This window comes from Macaca fascicularis, chromosome 14, assembly GCF_037993035.2.
Source record: "Macaca fascicularis isolate 582-1 chromosome 14, T2T-MFA8v1.1".
Lineage (NCBI taxonomy): Eukaryota > Metazoa > Chordata > Mammalia > Primates > Cercopithecidae > Macaca > Macaca fascicularis.
The window spans coordinates 31378642-31392984 of NC_088388.1; the positions used below are offsets into that span (position 1 = coordinate 31378642).

The following is a 14343-nucleotide window of genomic DNA, read 5'->3' on the forward strand; positions in this document are numbered from 1 at the left end:
AAGTGCTGGGATTACAGGCGTGAGACACTGTGCCCGGCCATAAGCCTCAAGTTCTTCATCTGTGAAATGGAAATAATACCTGCTAGCACTGTAAGGATCAAATTAAATCATATTTCTGGGGAATTGCATACTTTGTACATAATGAGTCCTCAACAGGTGATGATGGTGGTTGTAATTGGTGCTGAGTCAGAGGGACCTTCTCTGCTGAAATACTTTGGGTTTTGTACAAGACAGTGCACAGGAGAATTGCCACAGAGCCTGGCCCTGGCGGGTAGAGGCTGGGAAAAGAGACCCAGAGAGATTCCCTCGGTCAAAGATCTGGGGAGAGGCCCATGGGGGTGGCGGAGAGAGTGGAGATGTCGAAAAAGAAACCACATTACCCTAAGTTCTGGAGGAGACAGGCCCTGCCAAGTATTTAATTCAGCAAGAGTGAAATGAAAGGGAAACGAAATTGCTATTGTGCATCTGGGTGACAGTTTCCACCTCCACCTGTTGGCTGCAGGGCAAACAGTAATTGCGCACTGAGGCAAGGGAGCTTCAGCCGGGAGCATCCTTGGAAGAATGCGGGCTGTAAACTCAGACTGTGTCTTCTTTTTTCTCTTCCTCCCGTCTGCCCTGCCCCCTACCAGGTGACTTGGTCTCCCGTGCCATGCACCACATGCAGGGGCGCCACCCCCTGTGCCCGGGTGCCAGCCCCGCCCGCCAGGCCCGCCAGCCGCCACAGCCCATCACTTGGTCCCCCGACGCCCTCCACACGCTCTACTACTTCCTGCGGTGTCCACAGATGGAGTCCATGGAGAACCCCAACCTGGACCCCCCGAGAATGACCCTGAACAATGAACGGTAGGGATCTTCCTTGGGCTGAGCACCTGGTGGGACGTGCGCCCAAACGTGCATTGACCGACTGACTGACACTCACTGACGACTGACCGACAGGGCGAGAAAGGGGCCCTGGAGCTATGCTGTGCCTGTGAGGAGGTGGCCCAGCAATTCCAATGGATGAAGGCCTGCACTGGTGTGCAGTGGGATTTTTTTTTTTCCCCTGAGCTGATGCAGCATGGGGCCACTGAGGCTTGGAACCTGTGCTTCAGCCTCTGTGCCCAGTCTGGCGCGAGCTCACTGGGCTGTCCGAAATTCAGCTGCCTTGTTATAAAATTAGATAGTCACACCCACCTAGAAAGGTTAGTACTCTGAGAAAAAGCATGTAGGATGGGGGCTGGGTGGGAACTGGCCCTTGGCCATTGGTAGCTGTCACCTCTTTTCATGGGGTTATCCCATTCAAAAGTGATCAAATGATCATTGTTGGCGTCATGGTTATGAGGGGTCTTGGGTGTGTTTTGCCCTCATCCATTTGTTTAGCAGAAGAGACCATCGTGACCCTGGCAGCTCTCTGATCTCCAGCAGGTTAGTGGTTGGATAGCCCCTGGACCCACGCCTGTGGGCTCCTAGTCAGTTACTTTCACTAGAGGGTCCCAACACTTTCCTAGCTGGGAGCAGGGCTGCAAAGAACAGATGTGCAGGTTGTGTACTGCACAATGGAACCCAGTGAGGAACATGAGTAGGGGATGCACGTGGGGCCATGTCAGCCTGAGGACAGGATACCTTTTCTAATTAGTTTTCTCCGAGGACTGCCTTTTTGAAATTTTCTACCTGGAAAATATGCTTTTTTATAACTTACCCCAAACGTTGTATGTGCTGGCATGAGCCTCACATGGAGGCCACTGCATGGCCACTTAAGGTACGGTCTGTCCGTGGGCTCAAGAGTTGTGTTTTGAGGGTCCAGGAAGTGGGAAAGGCTTGCCCTTGGTTTGGGAAGCCCATCTGCACACATTTCACCACACAGTCAGGCCCAGGAAAGGCAGAGCCCATGGGACTTGGTGCCCCACCTGGAGGGAGACAATCTGAGACCTCAATATTGGAAGTCCTGGAGGCTCTGCAGTCCCCTTGCCCGGCTGCCCGCTGTCTTTCAGGGGCGTGGAGTCTCATCTGCTCTATGATCCACAGCTGGCTCCACAGCCTGGTCTGCTTCCTCAGTGCCCCAGAAAACAAAGGCACTAAGGTGGATTTACTGAGTGTTTACTATGTGCTAGGCACTGGGCTGAGCACTTTGCAGGCAGATGCTCACTTAATCCACACACTACCAAGAAAGAGGTGCTCTTCAAGCCCCTTTACACATGAGAAAGTGGAGGCACGGAGGGACTCACTGGCCCCACCACACAGGCTGTGCTCCTCATAACCACTACACTGTATCTCCTGTCCCTAAGAGGAATGTAAAACAGCAGTGGCCCAGTACATGCGTAGTAGAGTCCCAGTAAATAATACCATTGCTGTTATCAGTACTAGTATCCTTATGTCATCATTGTTGTATTTCTCTGGGAGCTGGAGGGCGAATGCAAGTCTGAGGAGGGCCACCCTGGGCCTGACACAGAAAGACGGCTGCAGGTGGAGCCCTGGGCATCCTGAAAGACGCCTTTGGCTTGAGCTGGGGCCAAAGCACAGGCCCTAAGCCCCAGCTGTTCCTGCTTGGCGGAAAAGTGCTGTGGTTGAAGGAGTCAGCGTGGAAGGGAAAAGGGCAAGAAGACATCTGGGAAGGAGGAGGTAGGAGGCTTGCTTGCTGTTTGGTAAGGTGCTGGGCTGAGGCCGGGCCACCCATGCAGAAGTGACTGGGAGAAGAGGACAGGAGCCTTCTTCAGGCCTGTTGCCCCGACTGCTGGGCCCTCAGGCTGTCATGGCTATAGGCCCAGGGGTAGGCATTCCTCTGCTGGCACTTTCCCCCGCCCCCTTGGGCATCTTTGTCATGTGCTGTGGCTTTCCCCAGCAGGGTTCCCAGCCCCCAGTACTCTAACACACAGAATCCGGGTTTCTTCGTGATCTGAGTTGCACAGCTCTATGTGGTTATAACAGCTGAGCTTGCATGGTAATAGACATACGTGCATGTGTTTAGATAACCACTTATTTAAAAACCACACTATCTGTAGCACAAATAAATTGGTAGCAAAGATATTTTTCCATGAATCATTTCAAATGAATATCAGACACATGGGGAATTGGAACCCCCATTAGAAAAAAAAAGGAACCAAAATTTTTTAAGTTTTGACACGGAAAGGAGGACACCCTAAAAATACCTGCGGGAGCCGACAGCCCGACAGCTCGCCGGTGGCCTGACTCCTGTCGCTGAGCAGATCTGCTGCCCTCTGGCTCACTGACAGGGAAGGCCCTGGAGGCTGTGGGGATCCTTCCTGGGAGCACTGAGCTCACAGCATTACTGCAGGCTGGGCTGGGCCAATGTCCCATCAAGGCCCCAGCACCCTGATACCCTCACCAGAGCTCTGGGGAAAACCTCTCCTGATGCAAATAGTAGCTGGAGTTTGCTAGGGTGCCAGAGTGACAGAGCTTTGCTTTTGTGAGTTTGGGGATGTGCGCTGTCTGTCTATCTCTGTCTCTTGCTCCACTTCATCCTCTTAAAGCCCCGTCCTCTGTCCCACCTGGAAGCCTGGGGGACTGAGTTCACCCGACCAGAATTGGACGGAGCCCCTGATTTCAGTGTGACCGTGGTTGTCTGGCTGTAGAGGCTGTCTGTTTGGGGATTGGTGGCTCCCTGGGTTTGTTTGGGATTAAGTAACCTCCTCTACTGCCTTACACACATGGGAGAAGGAGCTCAGTTTGGTGACATGGGTTTGGCAGCATGACAGCATTGATGGAACCACTCAAGTCTGTACTCATATTTCTGCTTTAAAGAAAGGTACCCTGATTCCTTCAATTAGGGGCTACGTCTGACCACATCCATGCCGACAAAGGGAAGGGATGTGTGTTCACCTCTTTCGTGTGGAGCTCACTGTGGTGTTCCCTGCTAAGCCACCTGCTGCTTCTGCGGTGTTCGGTGGGGACTTCATATCTTTCCGTAAGAGGCCGCCTCCCCAGAGCTCTCTGCTCTGGTCTGGGAGGAGAGACAGCAGGAGGGGACAGAAGCAGCAGGAACTGAGAGTGGCGAGCGGGCAGCTTGGCAGCGAATGAGAAGCCTCTAACCTCCTTTCTTCCACTGCTGCAGTGAGCCTGGTGCATCAAGAAACAGTACAGGCTTTGGGGCAGAGGCCTGGGCTCAGAGCCACACAGGCCCTTCCATGCCTCAGGCTCCTCACCGATCAAATGGGGCTAAGTAATTCTATCCAGTAGGACAAAGTGAGATAACATACGCCCTTCCTTTAAAGCCCATTTCTACCTACTTCTACGCCCAAAGAACATCAGCAAGTTTGGTGCTGTCATTACCTCCATTTTACAAGTGAGGACAAGAGGGTGCAGGGTACCTGGCTGATAAGTGGCGAGGCCAGGATTCAAACCTGAGGTCTCTCTCCTCAAGGCCGTTGCCTTTCCCTGTGCCAGGCTGTGGCTTCCCAGCTGGCTGCCGAGACCTGATCCTACAGCTCTGAGGCGTGCTGGGTGGGCCCTGGCCTTTGGGGCCACCTTCTCTGGGGCCACTCCAGCCCCACCCCCTCGCTATCCTGGGAGAGCTCTGCAGCTGGAGCCTCCCTGCACCCTCCCAGGGTGCCTTTCTCACTGGCAGCTTTGCATCCCAGGCACCAGCCAGGCACAAGGCAGGGTCTAAAACACAGAATTAGTCACAGCTGCTGCCCTGCAGGGTGTGTCATCACCCAAGATCAAGCTCAGAAAGTGAAAGAGCCTCCTGTCAGGGATCCAGGTTGCCCAGGGAGATCGGGAGCCTCCTTCCTCTGAGGTCTGGAGGAGAATGGACAACCATCTGGTTAGACGTGGCCCTTGCTGGTTGTGCCTGAGGGCAGAGGGATGGGCTAGCTGGAACAGAATCTTTGGCAGAGGGTATACCTCCTTGGCCATCACCCTCCTGGGGAATGAGAGGTCTGGGGCAGTAGGGGTAAAGACTACGCAGACACGTAGGAAGGCAGGAGGGCTGCCAGCTGCCAGCAAATTGCTGGAAGGCAGGGTCATCAAGCAGAGGAGACAGAGGGAGACATGCAGTCAGAGGTGCAGAGGGCCTGAGGTCGACAGGAGGTGGCCATTTCTCCGCATCAGAACCTGGGCTGCTGGAGGGCTTGCGGTCCCCCAGGCATCCTTCCAGACTGCATCTACTGTGAGCAGCAGCAAAGCAGCCAGACCCTTGAGGAGTGGCCAGGCAGAGAGAGTGGGAATGGCAGAGGGCCGCTGGTCCACAGAGCGGTCCGCTGGCTAAACCTCAGGCCCTGGCCCCTTGCCGCCTCCTCCCCAGCCCTGCACAGCACGTCTCCGCCTCTGTGGCGGGAGGCAGACTCAGAAGGTTTGGAGCCTGCTGGTATCCAGGACACAGAAATAGGAGGCATGTGGGACCCTTCCCAGAGTTCTGATCTGGGGTTGGGCCTAGAAACATCTGGTATCGTGACTTTGTAGCCAGCCAAAATAGCCCCATCTGAGGAGGGCCCTGCTATTCAAAGGTGTGCATTTGAGATCTACCTTGCCACTTTTCATAACCTTCAACCACTCATTTAACCTCTTCAAGGCTCTTAATCATCTGCAAGGTATGAGGACCCAATGAGTTAACATATTTTTTGGGTTTTCTTGGAAACAGGGTCTCGCTCTGTCTCCCAGCCTGGAGTGCTGTGGCACAATCTCAGCTCACTGCCTCCTTGACATCCTGGACTCAAGCAATCCTCCCACCTCAGCCTCCCAAGTAGCTGGGACCACAGGTGTGCTCCATCACACACTTTGCCTTGGCCTCCCAAAGTACTGGGATTATAACCATGAGCCACTGCACCTGGCCACTACATACTTTAGAACAGGGCCTAGGACACACTGAGTAGCTATTCTTATGATTATCAACACGATGGTTTTTATCAGGCAGGGTAGCAGCATAGACAGAGTCCAAGTGGCTAGAGGAAGCAAGGTACCCCGGAGAGACGGGCGACGGGGAGGAGCAGAGCAAGGGAACACGGGCACCGTGGTGCAGGACGGAGCACAGAAGTGGATGGACCTTGTGAGCCAAGACACACAGTGCTGAGCTTGTGGCTGAGAAGGTCCTGTCCCCAGTGGTCCAGCTGTTTGTGACTGGCTGGGTTTCATTTGTCCTCCTTCCCACACTTCCCTTCTTGGGGCCTGAACCCTTCTGAGAATAAGGGCAGCAGAGGGTCCAGATGCTTGATGCTCCTTTAAAGGTCTGCCCTGGAGAAATCTGATATGTAGTTCTGCACCCCCCAGACAGGTTCAGGAGAGACGAGACCGGGGTGCTAATATGACACTAATCTTGCTCTCCAACTTCCATAGAGCTCTTTTTGCTGGGGCTTCCAAGACCTACTCAGAGGTTGAAGCTCTTGTCCAGGTGAGATCCTGGCAGAAGATAAATGTGTGTCCGGCCCAGCTCTTGGCTTCCCTGTTCCATATCAGGCTAGACAGAGTTTCAAAGAGCTGGAGCCAGCAAACGTGTCAGAGCTCTGGGTTCCAGCCACTTTGTTGGAAACACATACCTGGGGTTTTTTTTTTTTTCTTTAAGAGACTGGCTCATTCTGTCACCCAGGCTGGAATATAGTGGTGCAGTCATGGCTCATTGCAACCTTGAACTCCTGGGTGCAAGTGATCCTCCCACCTCAGCCTCCTGAATAGCTGGGACTATAGATGCATGCCACCATGCCACCTGGGGCTTCTGATGGTGACCAAGGGAGGGAGGGTGCCATGAGCCTCTTGGGTCATCCCAGAAATGTTATCTTGGCTACCTTCTAGGAGGATGACCATGTCAACTCATCTTCCTGGGCCTCAGTTTCCTCATCAGTAAAATGGTGAAGATAGTAATATGGCTCCTATGGCTAAATGAGATAATACAGTAAAGCACTTAGCTCAATGCCAGGCACATAAAAACTGCTTATTGAATGGTGTCTCCTCCTCATTATAATGGCTGTAAACACATTAGATGGCATGTTTGACACTCAGAGCAGGATCTTTTTATTGAGGTAGCATGACATTTCCTAAAATGTGATTCTCAAGTGATATCTGGGTCAGTAATACTACTACTAATACAGTTACTAACACTACTACTGATGATATTACTACTAATTAACCACTACCACTATGACTAATAATAATAAAATTACTAAGATTACTGCTACTACCAGCATTACCACTACTGCTAGTTATAGCAAGCATTATAGAGCACGCATTTACAGATACTGTCTTTTTTTTTTTTTTTTTTTTTTTGGTGAGCAACATGGCTGTTTATTTCACCTGGGTACAGGCGGACTGAGTCCGAAAAGAGAGTCAGCAAAGGGTGGTGGATTATCATTAGTTCTTATAGGTTTGGGTATAGGCAGTGGAGTTAGGAGCAATGTTTTGCGGGCAGCGGCTAGATCTCACAAAGTACATTCTCAAGGGTGGGGAGAATGACAAAGAACCTTCTTAAGGGTGGGGGAGATTACAAAGTACATTGATCAGTTAAGGTGGGGCAGAAACAAATTACAATGGTGGAATGTCATCAGTTAAAGCTATTTTCACTTCTTTTGTGGATCTTCAGTTGCTTCAGGCCATCTGGATGTATACGTGCAGGTCACTGGGGATATGATGGCTTAGTTTGGGCTCAGAGGCCTGACATTCCTGTCTTCCTCCACTGTAAGAGTTACCCGAAGCTCCGCGTCCGTGATGGTCCAGGGGGTTTCCGAGGCGATCGGGCAGCATCAGTCTTCAGCCGCTAAGCCAAGAAGATCTGATTTAAAATTGGTGAGATGTTCCTTGGGCTGGTTGGTCTGAGGACCCAAGGTCGAGGTCATAGGTGGACGTCTTCATGGAGTGAGGGTGAGGACAGGGGACTGGTCTCCCAAAGGAGTCCCGCTGACCCGGGTCTTCGGCACCAAATGTCTCACGTGTCCGTGTGAAGAGACCCCCAAACAGGCTTTGTGTGAGCAACATGGCTGTTTATTTCATCCGGGTGCAGGCGGGCTGAGTCTGAAAGGAGAGTCAGCCCAGATACTGTCTTAAGTGCTTGACTTACTAACTCCTATTTCTCCCTGGACTCCTGCGGATCCATGGAGAAGGGCTCTAGGAGAAGGATAAAGAGTCTCCAGTATGAGGAGGGAGACAAAAGCAAGATGGAAGTAAACAAATGAGCAAAACCCACCGGACAGTGCAGGAGGAAGCTCAGGTGCATGATGGTACATGAGGTCAGCCCTCAGGCTCTGAAGCCTGCCTGGATTCCAGTCCCAGCCCTGCCACTCACAAGCTGGGCGGCCTCGGGTATGTCATTTACCCTCTGCGTCTCAGTCTCTTCTTCTTTTTTCTTTTTTTCTTGGGAGAGGGGAGTGGGCGGGGGCGGGGGCCGGATGGAGTCACACTCTGGGAGTCACACAGCCTGGGAGTCACCCAGGCTGGAGTGCAGTGGCACAATCTTGACTCACTGCAGCCTCCACCTCCCAGGTTCAAGCGATTCGCCTGCCTCAGCCTCCCGAGTAGCCGGGATTACAGGCACGTGCCACCATGCCTGGCTAATTTTTGTTATTTTAGTAGAGACAGGGTTTTGCCATGCTGGCCAGGCTGGTCTCGAACTCCTGTCCTCAAGTGATCCGCCTTCCTAGGCCTCCCAAAGTGATGGGATTACAGACATGAGCCCCTGCACCCAGCCCAGTCTCTTCTTAATAGGGGATTAATAGTGCCAACTTCATAGGGGTGTTGTGGGGATCAATTGAGTTAATATATGTAAGGCACTTAACATAGTGCCTGGTACACAGTAAGCAGCAGCAGCACATTTAAGAGGATTCTGAGAAGGCTGGAGTAGGTGGGGGACATGTCGGAGCAGACCTGGGATTTTTAACTGGGCCTTAAAGGACAGCCACAGGAGACTGGGAGAGGTAAATGGCATGGGCAGCAAAAGTCACAAAAGGACTTTTGTTGTTTCAGAGCACGAATTTTATAACAGAAATGAATCTACGCTTTAAAAACATAAAAATTAATTGGGTGGTGGTGGTTGTTGAGACGGGGTCTCACTCTGTCACCCAGGCTGGGGTGCAGTGGCGTGATCACAGATTACTGCAATGTCAACCTCCTGGGCTCAGGCAATCCTCCCACCTCCGCCTCCTGAGTAGCTGGGACTACAGGCCCACTCCACCGTGCCTGGCTAATTTCTTTATTTTTTGTAGAAACAGGGTTTTGCCATGTCACCCAGACTGGTCTTGAATTCCTGGAGTCAAGGGATCTGCCAGTGTCAGCCTCCCAAAGTGCTGGTGTTATAGGTGTGAGCCACAGTGCCCAGCATTTTTTATTATATATGTTTTTCTTTTCTTCTCTTCCCTTCTCTTCTCTTTTTTCTTCTCTTTTCTTTTCTTTTCTTTTCTTTTGGCTAGTCAAGTGAAACAGTGGGAGTGCAGAAGGAACAAGGAAATCTGTAACTGGTTGTGATCGATTAATTGTAGAAACCGCTGCACTCAGAGCAGCAGTTGGTTTTTTAAGTCATCACTGATTGTTGTTTATCTAGGCAAATGCTTCAGGGTCAAGCTGGAGGTCAGTGGTTTCCCAATGGAGAAAGAAATGCATCCTCCAAGTGGCTGTGGGATGAGGATCAAACCCCAGCTCTTGTCCTCTGGCTCTATGATCCAAGCAAATCACCTTACCTCTCAGAGTCTGGTTTCCTCCCGCATAAGGTGGAGATCTGAACTGTGCCCGCTTCCTCGAGTGGGGAAATGCCCTGACGCGAGTGAGGTACCACATCGAGGCGCCGCTTTGTTCCATTCCAGATGCAGCAGGGAGAATGTTTCCCTCAGACAGCACTTTACATAAAGAGGACGTGCCCACAGATAGGCCGTGTGTTCAGGCTGAAGAAGTGGGCTCGTGAATCTTTTGCTCAGCTTGCGAAAGTGTTTTCTTATCACATAATAGAGATGATGGCAGTGCTGGCTTTATGCTCCTGACTTCTGAGTTCCTTAAATACCATTTCAAGATTTGCAATGTTAAGCTCTTTTCTCTCTTTTCCGCTCCCACTTTTTGTGCATTAAATTTCCATCTGTTTACCCAAAATGGAAGTAAATGAAATAAGAATAGCTGTTGGGTGAATTAAGTACTTGTTTCCGTGTATTCCCCAGGCTGGCACATCCACTAGCCTCGGAAGTGACTTGTTCACAGTCTACGGTGCACACAGGGAGCTCCCCTCCACTGCCAGGAACCCCCCTCACTGTACCCTCTTTTTGTTTCCTTCAGAGCACCTTTCTCTACCTGAAGTCACCTTGCTCATGTCTGTTCCCTCCCCACCCCCCCGGAATGTAAGCGCCCTCCGTTTGCCCTGTTCCTGCTGTGTCCTCAGCACAGTCCCAGGCATGTAGAGTAGGCAGTTAAATATTTTGTTAAGTTAATGAAATAGGTGGTAGAACTAATGGTTGGGTTCTTTGGAGTTTAAAAGGCCATGATATGGGGTCCCAGCTCTGCCATTTACTAGCTGTGTGACTTTGGACAAGTTATATGATTTGCCAAGTCTCAGTTTCCCTCACTTGAAATAGAAAATGACTTGAAATACTTTCAGAATGTTTTGTGAGGGGTGAATAAGGCAGCTACATGTTAAGGATGTGGCAGAGAAGAAAGTGTTTGTGCATGGCAGCTGCTATTATCACCGTTACCACAAGCCTGTGTGAAGGCCAAAAAGACCAAGTTGTGTTCAGTGAACAAGCAATCCAAAAACATTAGTAACAGCAAAAATCATATCTTCTCAACATGCATGTCTTCTCTCCTCATCCATCCCTCCCTCCCTCCCTCAGTCCCTGCTCTTCTGTCCATCTTAACTCAACCCTCACAGTAGCTGGGAGCCAGGTGTGTGAGAAAGATGAGAGGCTCACTTCACACCTGTAATCCTAGCACTTTGGGAGGCCGAGATGGGAGGATCACTTTAGGCTAGGAGTTCAAGACAAGCCTGGGCAAAATAGTGAGACCCCATCTCTACAAAAATAAAAATACAAATTAGCTGGGCATGGTGGTGCATGCCTGTAGTCCTAGCTACTCAGGAGACTGAGTGGGAGAATCTCTTGAGCCCAAGAGTTGGAGACTGCTGTGAGCTGTGGATCTCACCACTGCACTCAGCCTGGGCGGCAACACCCCATCTCACCAAAAAAAAAAAAAAAAACAAACAAGGTAATTAGGAAGACCACACCACAGAGGGCTTGTTAAATGAGGCCCATTTTGGACAGGGACATCTACAAAATTTAGCCTTATCACAACCAAGGAATTCAAAGAACTCTACAAACTGGATTCCATTTACCTATGGGAGCAAAGACGAAGCCACCTATCGGCCACTCTTTAAAGCTGGTGGTGTCCCTGGCCCCACACCTGCTGGTTTAGCCATAGCGCCTATGTAGAATGCGCTGCGGTTGCTGAAGGCTAAACTTGGGAGAGACCTGATCCATCGTTACATGGGCTGGAAGCATCTAGACAAAGTTTTACAGTTTACAGAGCTTGTTTAGTACACGGCTCTCTAACAGGCTCTTACGGTAGCTCTTGGAGGAAACTATTACATTCCCATTTATAGCGAGCAGACTGAGGCCTTGAGGAGGTCCGAGGTGTGCCCACCATCACAGCTGGTAAGAGACAGATCTCAGCTCAGGAATGGAGGTCGGTTGTATTAATAATAATGCAGTGAATTCCCATTGCTCAGAGTGGTAAATCCCTTCCCCTCCCAGAAGGGAGAGGGTGAGACCCCGGAGCTGGGGACCTCGCTCAGTACCTCCTTTCCCAGAGTGGCGTGGGCAGCTTGCTCTCAGCTACTTGGGGCCTCTTTCTCAGCAGGCTTGCATTGCAGGCTCTGGGAGGCCAGCCTCGGGGTGGGCGTCTGCCCGGCATCCGAGAAGGAGCGAGCCAGGGATTCGGGGCAGGAAGTGTCAGTGCCACATAACAGGGATAGAGACAGGACAGGATCCCGGCCCGGCCTCTGACAGGCACCCCCCAGGGCTGGCTGTTGTATGGGACTTCCTGTCCTATTGTTGGACCCACCAGTCCTCACAGAAAAGAAGACTGGGAACTGCTGGCCCGGGGAGCTTCATTCATTTGGAGTGTTTTTGTAACACGGGCAGCAACAATCCCCTTTGTCTGCCGTCTTGCCAGGATTCTCAATGCAGGGAATTCCCAACTCTAAAGGGAATTGATTTTGCTTTCTTAAAGAGGCCTGCTTCCGAGGCGAAGCTGGAGAGCATGCAGACCCTCAGGATGGGGGGAGGGCAGGAGCTGGGTGGTATCTGGAGCCAAGCCGGGCCGGTTCCTGACTTGCTCTTACTCGCCTGCCAGGCAGCTCGTGGGATTTCTGTCCTCTTGCAAGACCAGCCGCCGTGACAGCTGTCTGTGACTTGCCCCTCCCCACTTTTGCTGCTTTAATATTTGTGGATTTGGGTGGAAAGGGCTCTTAAGGTACCTGGGGTGCACCCCCTGAGGCACTGGGGCCCAGCCTTCTGTTCCCAGCCGAGTTCAGGGCCTAATGAGGCTGTGAGAGCAAAAGCTCGAGGTTGGGCAAAGCGGTGGTAGGGACCCCAAGATGAGCATTTCTCCATCACGCCTCCTTCCAGCTTTCCACCCACCAGGGCTCAGAGCATTTCATGCCTGCAGTTTGGTATCCTGAAAGACCCCCAGGGCAGTTTGGGGATTTTTGTTGTTGTTTATAATTGACATATAATAACTGTATGTTTCTGGGCTACAGTGTGATGGTTAAATACATGTATACATTCTATAATGATCAAATTAGGGTCCTTAGCATGTCCGTCGCCTCAAACCTTCATCAGTGCTTTAGAAAAGATCCTCTTTTCTGGCTGTCTTGAAGCATATAATACATTGTTATTAACTATAGTCATCATACTGTGTAAGGGAATACCAGGACTTATTTTTCCAATCTAACTATAACTCTGTACCTGTTGCCCCACATCTCCCCACAGCCCCACCCCAGCCGCCGTGACTACTCAGAATGGTTGGGTTTTTTTAGAGCCAGACTGATAACCATTGGCTAGCTATGTCACCTTGGATATGTGTCCTGGCCTCTCAAAGGCTGTTTCTGCATTTGTAAAATGCAGTATATCTCCCTTGCAGGGTGGCTGTTTCAGAGGTAACTTAGGCAACATGGCCTCGCGCCCACCTGGCACACAGTAGGCCCTCAGCACATCTCAGCAAGGTGGCTTTGCTGCTCGGAAGGCAATGCCAGTTTTCCCTGCAGCTGCCCTTGGGATGTGGACACACAAAGCAGGGTCAGGCCCTTTCCTCCGAGCTTGCACCATCTCCTCCTGTCTCTCTGGCTGCGCTGGAGCGCACCACCCCTCCATGACCCCCATCCCATCAACAGCTCACATCAAAACACTGCTTGCCAGTCAAGAATTTCACTCTCATATCGGGCTTCAAGAGCCCTCATGCCTCTGCTTCTTCCTAGAAGTTTCTAGAAACTCTTCAGCTGACAGTCCGAATGGTTCTTCTTTCTGCCTTAGACTGTGAGAGTTGGGGAAGGTGAGTGCTGTGTGATTACAGTTAGCGAAATCCAAACAGGATTACCTATCCCAGGAGCCTAAACAAAAGTCTTCCATCCCTGGCCCACAGCCCAGCAGACAGGATAAACCTCGGGGTCCTCTCAGGTCTGCCTTGTTGGCAGAGGCCGATGGGTGGTGGCGGGTGGCCTCGGGAGGGAGGTATGTTTGAGCAGGTTGGAGGTCCCCGCCTGTCTGGCTTCCATGTGGTGAAAGAGCTCGTGGTCTCTGGGGAGCCACCACAAACACCGCGCATGGGAGAAGAAAGTGGGTCCCTGGCACATGGCTGCAGTGAGCCCCATGGGTGGGGCGTGGCCAGTAGGCCTGGGAGCTGCTTCCCAGTGAGGTGGAGAGATGGCGGCTTTCATACTTGCCACCCAAAGGTGTGGGAAGCACTGAGGCACGGGCCTGCTGGACCAGCTGCCTGCCCTTGTGCTGGGGCAGCCATGCTGGGGAGTTCTGGCCTGAGAAATGAGGCAGATGTCCTGGCCCTTGCAGGGCTAGGAGCCCTCCCTACTGTGTGGGAAAGGGTGGAGGGGTGGAGGCCTGCACGCAGTCTCCGCTGGAATCTGTACCATCTCACCCACATGAGATGCCGCCCTGGAACCAGGCCCAGTTCCCAAGGACAGATGGCTGTGTACCCTCCACCGAGGCTCGGGCACGGTGACATCTGCAGAACCACAGCCACCTTTTCCTATTTCTGGTGACAGCTCCATCCCTACATCCTAGCTGCCTTCCCAGAAGCCGCCTTGGCCCCAGGCTGCCGTGCTTCCCCCAGGACGTTGTTGCATTTGGAACACTCTCCTGTGAAATGGCTGTCTTTTTACTGGGGAAATTATTTCCTTTTTTTTTCTGAAAAGAACTCTTTGCCAATACCCAAGCCAACTCA

The 14343-nt window shown here is 51.7% G+C and overlaps 1 protein-coding gene across 2 annotated transcripts in view; it reads left to right on the forward strand.

Moving 5' to 3' along the window:
• ABTB2 (ankyrin repeat and BTB domain containing 2) overlaps positions 1-14343 on the forward strand; it is a 212869-nt gene that overhangs the window by 164757 nt on the left and 33769 nt on the right. Inside the window, exon 3 of one of the 2 annotated variants that reach the window (XM_005578227.5) lies at positions 630-843. In XM_005578227.5, the coding sequence (XP_005578284.1) occupies positions 630-843 (214 nt within the window). Of the gene's footprint in view, positions 1-629; positions 844-7156; positions 8221-14343 lie in introns of those variants that run through there. The other variant, XM_074013974.1, reaches the window with a different exon arrangement.